This window comes from Penaeus japonicus, unplaced genomic scaffold, assembly GCF_977035675.1.
Source record: "Penaeus japonicus unplaced genomic scaffold, GWHDUDI00000001_assembly GWHDUDI00000021, whole genome shotgun sequence".
In the NCBI taxonomy this organism is placed as follows: domain Eukaryota; kingdom Metazoa; phylum Arthropoda; class Malacostraca; order Decapoda; family Penaeidae; genus Penaeus; species Penaeus japonicus.
This window is the reverse complement of record NW_028234423.1, coordinates 31,772,584-31,782,583: the sequence shown is the minus strand read 5'-3', so window position 1 is coordinate 31,782,583 and position 10,000 is coordinate 31,772,584. Positions and strand designations below refer to the sequence as shown.

The following is a 10,000-nucleotide window of genomic DNA, read 5'->3' as shown; positions in this document are numbered from 1 at the left end:
TTATTTTGTTTGTGTGAATGGGAAGCGTATGTGTGTCTACGTCTGAGAGAGAAAGAGAGAATGTAAGAGAGAGAGAGAGAGAGAGAGATAGTGTGTATGTGTGCGTGTTTGTGTGTTTCGAGTGTGCGTGTGTACGTGTGTGTCTGTGTGTACGTATGTGTACGTGTGTATACGCATGTGTGTGTACGTGTGTGTGTACGTGTGCGTGTCTGTATCTGCGTCAACGTTAGCGTGCTTGTGTGAGCGCACATGAGCCTCCAAATCCGTACTTCCAACACTCTCACAGAAGCATCTACCAACTGGGACAAACACCACTGCAAGTTCACATTCCTGGAAACAACCTGCCTTTCCCTAAACACAGATTTCACCTGATTTTGACCTTTTTTTAAACTATGTTACGAAAATCGATTCCATCAGACAAAATCATTACAGATGTTCTTTGTATGTATATATATATATATATATATATATATATATATATATATATATATATATATATATATATATATATATATATACAGCATATATATGTACATGTACACATGTATATATCTTTCGCTTCCAGCTATACTTAACAATTTTATTCCTAAGGCCTCTTCATCTTTACACCTCCCGGCCCCTCCCCTCCCCCCCCCCCCCCTTGGCCATGCATGCACTGTCACTCATCACCATCATCATCATCTGTCATTCATTTCCTTTCATCATTCATCCCTGGGACTCCGTTGTGATGACGTAACCGGTCGACTGAGCTTCAAGATCACGTGACCTGTTGGATCCTTTGTGCCTTCCTCTTGTTGATGTTGTTGTTGTTGATGTCGCAAATACTTAATCTGTCATTGTCTTGTTATTGTCACTGAATAAAAAAGGGAATTTATATCCTCTTTTATGAATTATATATGTGTTTTTTTGTTGTTTTTTTTCTTATATCAAAGAAGGCAAGGTGATTATCTGACCCAGATTAAGGAAGGAACAACTTAGGTCATGACCTTGATTCTCAAACGACTCGGGTCACGTTATGGTTCCTCTGTGCTTTCTCCACGCCCACAGACCCTGCCCGCCCGCCCGCCCGCCCGTGACGCCCGTAGCGCTACGCCCAAAAGTCAAACCCAAACACGCCCACACGAATACCCGGGTAATACATACCACTCATATTCCCACACCGTTACTCTGGATCACCATATAAGGTGTGTGTGTGTTTTGACAGGGGAGTGACGTCAGAGTCTACGTCAATCAGCTGATCGGACAATCGCGCGATCGTTTATGTTTTGTTTTTTTTATTTTATTTTTTTCTATCTCTGTTTCTTTGTTATTATCCTATGGTTATTTTTTTTATCCTTGAAGAGCGCGTTTATGTTTTGTTTTTTGTTTTTTTTTCTATCTCTGTTTCTTTGTTATTATCCTATGGTTATTTTTTTTTTACTTTTTTTATCCTTGAAGAGCGCTCAGAAGAAGAGTTATGCTCAAAAGAGGTAAAGGGAGTCATTTGTCAGGTGCGACGCGGGCGGGCGGGCGGGCGGGTTTGCGGGCGGCCGGAACCTACACTTAGCAGATTTTTCCTTGTACAAGTCAGGTCCCCTTGCATGAAGTATTTGTTGAATAATGTATAAGAAGTGTGTGTATCATCATGTATTTATTTCACTCTTTAAAAAAAATTATTTACGCTTTGTCGTGACGCTGAAAGGTAAGGAATTGTAAATTACTGTGTTTGTCCTCCTCCTGCTCCTCCTCCTCCTCCTCCTCCTCCTCCTCCCCCTCCCCCCTCTTCCCCCCTCCCATCACCCGAATCAGAGTGAAAGATGGCGTTATATCACCGTAGATTGTTGCACCGTATCACAGCGTGTTTTCACCTTTTTTCCATAGCTGGGGACTTGATGTTATCCGATTCACTGTTCACACTATATCCACAGTGACACCATTGTACCTTGTTTTTTTTTGGAACGTACTGGCTGAGACATTAGAGACATTAATTCATATCAAATGAAAAAAAGGAAACGTTCAGAATTATTTCACACACCCAAGAAAAACTTCCATAGCCATCAGGTTCCCAGTTGAGTTACCCCTTAAAGTGTTGATTTAATGCCCGTTTTCTGTGTCGTCAGAACTGTGATCCCCTTCGCATGTCTGTCATCAAGGCAGAGGTTGGCAATGTTGGTGGAGAGAAATAAAAACCTACTTTTGAGTGAAAAAAATAAGAAATTTGTATGAATAGATTTCATATTTACATACATTTTTTTTTTATACACAGTATCTCATTCAGTATCTGGCCTTTTTTTTTTAATAGGACCAGACTGAATGGCAGATATTAATCGTAGGTCTTCGCCAATGTCGCAAGTGAATGCATCTCTGTGTTGTTGTTTTTTTTTCTCAAGACGATCGAAGTTGGCACTCGAGTTATGGATATTCTGATTTTTTCTACGATTTCCATTTTCGTGTTTTTTTTTTTTTCTTTTTCTGACTCCCCCCCCCCCTTTTTTTATTTCCTTTTTTTTCGATTTCCATTTTCGTGTTTTTTTTTTCTCTCTGACTCCCCCCCCTCCCTTTTTGTTTCCCTTTGAGTCAGAATACGAGCCTATTAAAAGAAAAGAAAAGAAAAAAGAAAATATCAGAATATCTTCATGTAAACAGGACTGATAATAAAGGATATTTTTTTTGTCTCCCTTACTGTCCATCCTGTTTGCATCTTGCCACTTGCAGGAAATCGTCTTTATTGTCTGTATACTGTTAACAGTGCCTGGTGTATGCTACTTCTCCTCACAAGTAACTTAAGTGGACGAATTGACTTTGATAACGTGGTTCACTTGACACTTAACTGATCTTTTGGCTTTGACTCTTCGTAAAAAAAAATCATAGGTTTATAATTGTCCATTCTGAATGTACTGATTCTTTTATGCACGATATTGACTTTGATATAAACATCATTCATTAATAATGATCACGAAATGAAGAAGAAGAAATTAAAAAAAAAAAATAGAAAGAACATGTAAAGCATCAAAAGACTTAGATCCAGACTGAGTAGACTTGACCTGACCTGACCTGACCGCTGCCCTGCTAAGGATGACTGAATGTTCACGCTGCCATTGCAGGATACGTCAATGGAACCGGAGGAGCTGTTAGCGATCAAGTACAAGAACCCGGATGCTAACCCGTTTATCGACCCGATCCAGAAACACGCCGTCCTCGACATGCGAGGTGAGTCCTACTCGTTGACTCGTGCTCGTCCTTGGCCTCCTCGTCCTCGGCCTCCTCCTCCTCTGCCTCCTCCTCCTGTACCTCTACCTCCTCCTCCTGTACCTCTACCTCCTCCTCCTGTACCTCTGCCTCCTCCTCCTGTACCTCTGCCTCCTCTTCCTCTATCTCCTCCTCCTTCTCTTCCTCTTCCTCTACCTCCTCTTCCTCTATCTCCTCTTCCTCTACCTCCTCTTCCTCTATCTCCTCCTCCTCATCTTTATCTACCTCCTCCTCCTCTTTATCTACCTCCTCCTCGACCTCCACGTCCTCCTCCTCCACTACCTCCTCCTTCGCGGCTGTCGAAGTACCAGCAAGTACTTCGTCTTCGTCGGTTTTGGAAACAAGACAATGGAGAGGCCGTCGGCATATCCATGTGTCTTTGTTGTTTTGTTGTTTTCCCTTTTTTTTCCTTTCTTTTTTTCGTTTTGTTTAGTATGAATCTTTCACATTCGATGGCTGTTTGTTCAAATTCTAGCGGTTTAGCTATTAGTTAAAGAGCTTGTTTGGTCATTAGATCTGCAGTATTATGAACTATGAATATTCACCAATGTTACTAATTGTGTTTTATAGATCACAGTGTATTATAAATCAGAAATGTATTTCAATCTAATGACACATCAATAATGTACCTGTTCACTAACTACCAAATTTAATTCATTGTAACAAATGTAAAAAAAAAAAGTATGAATGAAAATATCAATCAATCTATGTTGTGAAATTTGTTTATTCTCATTTAATTATTTTTCCAACGTAATATGACCGACTTCATTGTAACAAATGTGAAAAAGTATGAATGAAAATATCAATCAATCTATGTTGTGACATTGCTTATTCTCATCTAATTATTTTTTCCAACGTAATATGACCGACTTCATTGTAATAAATGTAAAAAAAAAAAAAAAATATGAATGAAAATATCAATCAATCTATGTTGTGAAATTGTATGTTCTCATTTAATTATTTTTTCAACATAATATGACCGTCTTGCGTGGACGTGCGTTGGCCGCATGATAACCTTATTGCATTCCCTGACATCAATCTTATTTCAACAGATGTGTTGGTCCTCAATGAGATCATTGAGCAAGCTGAGGCACAGGCAGGAAGACAGAGTCAAGCCAGTGATCATGCAGGTGAGTTTCCTCCACTCTTTTTAACCTCTGTTTTGTTTTTTTATCGCCCGCTAAAAACAAAAGCTAGCTCGTGTACAGTCATTTATTTCGGTCCTTCGTTTCAATATCTCAATGTCCCCAGCTGTAGCTAGTGCATTGCGGTTTTCTTCTTATTTATCGTTTTTTAAATCCTTTTTCTCTAAGTAAACGTTTGATAGTTCTTCCTGAGTGTTGATAACAGCAAAGATGTATCAATGGTAGATGTAGGCATGATGACGTCACAACAGAAGTACCATCGGGCGCTCCGAGTTGACGGAAGCGTTTTTGCAGCGGCGCTGAATGAATCCGCATTCACGCCCGTCCTTCCAGTTCTTATAAGAATACGTTTATAATTGATTTAGGGGGAAAATATAAATATATAAGATAGACTCCATAAAATTAACGTTGTTAGATAATTTTGAATATCTAGAAAAAAATACAAATTTCGGAATCAGTGATGAAAGTCATTCAATCAAAATAAATATATATCCCGGCATGGAGTGATAAAGTCTTGAATTTGGCGCGTGAAGTTAGAGAATCTGTAAGTCGTCATTCTACTTAGTAAGAATCACAATGAAGCCTTCTTTTATTCGTAATTGGACACAGTCCTAGTTCTCTCTTAATTAACGAGGAAGTGAAGGCCATAGTGTTATGAGCGTTCGTGTTAGGCTTCGAAAAGTTACAAAAACGCAATGCCTTCTGGGAACGGACCTGCCTTGGTAGCTGTGACGTCATTTTAATCTATTCCAGTGTACATTGTGAAGTTTTGAACTTAGCGGTTTGCATGTTTTGTTACCTCATTGGAAGTGATTCTAGGTTCATGTTTATAAAAAAAAATAATGTCTTGATATGAACTAGTGTTTGATCACCCATCATGTACAGTTACGCTTCATTATAAATATCTTGATTATACAAAATTAATAATAACTTTTTTTTTTTTACTCTTTGTCTGAGGACTGTTGGCATTTTGAGTGTCATATATATACATATATATCTTAAATTTTGCTCTTAACGTCATTTGTCAGAATATAGGAAATTCCAGCCACCAGTTCACAGAAATTTGCATTTGTCTAGTAACCAATGTTGTTGTTGTTGTTGTTATCGTTGTTGAGTAACCAAAGTCGTTGTTTTAATCGTGCCCCATCCCATCCCCTACACTTCAACATTTCATAGATGAAGAGGGTGCGTACCTGTCTTTTATTATCTCTCATTCACTTCTTTTTTAGGGCTCATAAGCCAATTAGTCGCTACACTTTAGAATTAGGCTGCAGATTTTTGTTAGTTTTTTTTTTTTTTTTTTTTTTTTTTTTCGTCCTGGAGAATGGGAATGTTATGTGACGTCACGACGATGTGCAGTCGAGTGCTGCCGCCATATTGCCGTGACGTCACTATTGCTGTGACGTCATGACGGCCATCGCGACGTTACTATTGGGTATTTTGATCATTGGGATTGCAAAAGCATTGGCGGTGGACGGTGCAACAGCGCAACATGTTGCTGTGTTACTCCGAGCAGTACTCTATAACAGAGCTCTATGCTTTTGGGATCTCAGTGACGGAAAACCGAATTCACATTCTTCTGTATATTGATCACGCTGTTTTGTCAACTCGTAAAAAAATGTTGTGCTCTCAAACGTCTCACGAAAGAAAAAAAGTATAAAACAAATTTTAATTGTAGTTTTTTTTTCTAAATTACATCCTCCACTCTAGTCTGAAATGTCAATATCTTTATTTTTTTCTTATAGAATCCTTGTTTTTCATTCCTTTAGAATCTCTCGGAGAAATATGGAAAGAGTTGACATTACAGTATCACGAAAACGCACCTCATTGTAATTTACGATTAAAATGATTAAGAAAAATAAACAAAGGACACAATCACCTCAGACAACAGGCGAAATACAAAAATAACAACATGCTGTCATTAATATTCACGCATCTAAATTTATCAGAAACTCCCTAAGATACCCTTAGATTTTCAACTCTAGCAGCTACAGTGAACAATAAAGAAATACAACACAAAAAATTAACCCAGCTCTGACTACGACAACAAACTAAAACTTTGCACCTTTCTACAACTTTTGTCTACATCTTTTTCTTACAACTGCCTCTTTCGCTTCTGCTTTCGTAATATATATAGACATACATACTGTTATATATATGTATATGTATATATATATATATATATATATATATATATATATATATATATTTATATATATATATATCTGCCTGCATGTATATATATATATGTATATTGTAGTGTACTGTAATGTTGTATGTGTAAATGACTTTTTATGACCTCACTTTTTGAGTTTTCTTCGCATCGTGGTATTTAGACGGGATGTCATGTCCCCTCCTTTCCCGACGCTCATATATGTAGCCTCTAGCTTATGATACGTTTCACGCCTGTGTAGCCTGTAGCCTGGGTAGTCCAGTTGTTCGTGTAAAGAAGAAACAATCCCATATATATAGCCTTTTTAGCCATCCGTTGTTGTTGGATTCAGAACTCGAAATTGTCTTAAGCAGATTCTTGAGTCTTGGAGACGCTTTGTTTAGTGTCTGTGGAGTCTGAGCCTGCGTGAGCCTGTAGTTCTCACAAAAGCATGGATGTGATTGATTTTGCGCTGCGTTCACATGCACAGACCCCACGCTGCCTCCTTCGACCGCTGGGGACTTTCGCATTTTACATACTGCAACACCATACAGGAAGATCAGACACGAATAAGTACTCTCGTGTTCAAACATTTGGATTATATTCTACATGCTGCTACAGGTCATCAACAAAAAAACATTACATACAGCATAGATGAATCCTTTTAACATGCAGTCGTCGCCTCAGGATTTAATCAAACATATGTAACTGCATTCTGTTCTATATTATGAACATGCTTACTTGAGAGAACACATCTAACGTCAACATTCATCTTTGAAGTCAAACACGATCACCACAGCCAAGTATGTGAACAGAGTCCCCCAAGGGTTCAGTAGGAAGCGTGCTGGTGTATATTTGTGTGTTCTGTATGTGAACGCAGCCGCAGTTCCAGCAGATGAAGGTAACAATGTGTAGCATACCCCTACTCCCTCCCTCTCTCCCTCTCCCCTACCCGCTCACCCTCTCTCCGCGTCCGCCATTCCTCTCTCTCCGTATACTAGTCGAAAGAGAACCAAAGTCCTGCGTGCGGAGACGAAGATGAAATTTAGTCTCCTAGAAGAGAGCCAGGTCCTTGCAAGCGCGAGTGTGTGGTTGCGTGTGCGTGTGCGTGTGCGTGCGGGTGCGAGTTTGCAGTCAGAGAACAGGCAGGCAGGCAGAGAGAGAGAGCGAGAGAGCGCGAGCGGGAGAGGGCGGGCGGAGCGAGGGGCGAGAGAAAGAGAACCCCCAGGGCTTGATGTTATAAAGAGGGGGATCTCAGACAGATCTTTGGCACCAGTACACGGCAGCTGTTCGCGTCTCCAGCTCTCCTGTACAATACCCGGATGCAGGAGGTCGACTACAGGCTGCACATTCTGCTATCGTTTACATCTCCTTTGTTTTTCTCTCTCCCGTATTTTCATATCACCATGCCGTGGACAATACGTGGATTAAACAGACTACCGCATTACTAAAGGACATGAGCGATGGAGCTAGACATGTTATGGCGGTTTAGGTTCTGACTTTTCTTTTTCCTTTTTTTTCTTTTCTCTCTATATCTATTTCTCTCTCTCTCTTTCTTTCTCTCTCTATTTCTTTTTCTCTTTCTCTCTCTCTCTCTCTCTCTCTTTCTATTTTTCTTTCTCTCTCTCTCTCTCTCTCTCTCTTTCTCTTTCTCTTTTTCTCTTTCTCTTTCTCTTTCTCTCTCTCTCTCTTTCTTGTTCTCTCTCTCTCTCTCTCTCTCTCTCTCTCTCTCTCTCTCTCTCTCTCTTTCTCTCTTTCTTTCTCTCTTTGTCCCTCTCTCTCTCTTTGTCCCTCTCTCTCTCTCTCTCCCCTCTCTCTCTCTCTCTCTCTCTCTCTCTCTCTCTCTCTCTCTCTCTCTCTCTCTCTCTCTCTCTCTCTCTCTCTCCTCTCTTTTCTCTCTTCTCTCTTCTCTTCTCTCCTCTCTCTCTCTCTCTCTCTCTCTCTCTCTCTCATTCCCTCTCTCTCTATCTCTATCTCTTCCTCACTCTTTTCATTTTTTTCCTCTCCTCTCCTTTCCATCTAACTTTTTTTCTTCTTTTCGTTTCTATTCAAATTAAAACATGCACATTAGGTACAGGCTTGCATGTTTTCTCTTCTATTTCAGGGTTCTAATCTATGCACAGCTTATGTACTCCTCCTCCCCCTCCCCCTCCCCCCTCCCCCTCCCCCTCCCCCACCGATACAAGTTAATGATGATAATAAGGACATTGTTTTTAGAAAGTATGATGATCCAAAATTCATTTTAAAAAATCTGATCTAAAATTCATTAAAAAACAAAATTTATATATTATCGGTCCTTCGAAGTAGTTAAATTTGAAAAAAAAAAAATTATCAATAGAATGATTTAACGTTTCACTTTTTTTACTTTCTATAATGAGGAATTTTAAGATTGTAATATTTCACATTTCATTCACTTTTTCATTTTGACTATTAAGAATTATTATTGTTATTCCTGTAAGAAGTATATTTGAATATATGATATGATGTAAATACTCTTATATTTATCATATTCAAGACAATTCATATTACATAAGAGAAAATGCTTATCATAATCAGTGATATGATTAATAAAATTTTGATTAATAGCAGTGCAAATAGGTGATTGGTGTGATAGCAATCATTATAATAATGATAGTAATAATGAAAATAAAGATACAAATAGTAATTATTATCATTATTATGGTTGTCATTATAATTATTGTTATTATTATTATTGTTATCGTTATGATTATTATCATTATAATTGTTATAAGGATGATAATATTGATAGCAATAATCATAGTAATGTTGATGATGATAATAATAATAATTATTATTATTATGATAATTATTTTGATAATGATGGTAGATAATGATAGTGATAATAACACTTTATTATTATTATCAATATCATCATTATCACCATCACTATCATCACCATCACCATCATCTTAAAGAGAAAAAAAAAACATAGCACTATATTTCCCCCCCTCTTGATCAACACAACTCGGACCTTCCCCCCCTCCCCTCCCCTCCCTCTCCCCCTCTCCCTTTCTTCATCAGTTATGAATTAAGAATTATTATATCTCATTACTACTACGAATTCTATCCCAAACATGCTTAGTCGCTCGCTAGCAGCCTGCACCATTTTCAAAAAGCTTTCACCAAAAAAAGAAAGAAAAAAAGACACAAACTATACAAAAAAAATTGCATAAACAATGATCAGGCAATAATGATGATAACCATGTATGTGATATGGTCCTAATTTAAGGTAATTATGATCGTAATTATATCCGGGTATGATCATTATTGATTGTTCATGACGCACATGTCTTCACCTGGATTGTACACTTGTCACCTGGCTTTGTCACGAACCAAAAAAAAAAAAAAAATTTTTTTTTTTTTTTTTTTTTTTTTTTACTAGTTAGAATTAATCTTATTTGCCACGATGCCTTTAAAGTATGCTGATATGAAAAGATGTATATTGAAATTCAAG

General features: G+C 38.1%; 1 protein-coding gene across 1 annotated transcript in view; it reads left to right on the top strand.

Moving 5' to 3' along the window:
• The window catches only part of para (sodium voltage-gated channel paralytic), a 145,365-nt gene that overhangs the window by 92,677 nt on the left and 42,688 nt on the right, over positions 1-10,000 (top strand). Inside the window, exons 15-16 of the mRNA XM_086548991.1 lie at positions 3,084-3,189; positions 4,281-4,358. Coding sequence (XP_086405117.1) covers positions 3,084-3,189; positions 4,281-4,358 — 184 coding nt within the window. The remainder of the gene's footprint in view (positions 1-3,083; positions 3,190-4,280; positions 4,359-10,000) is intronic.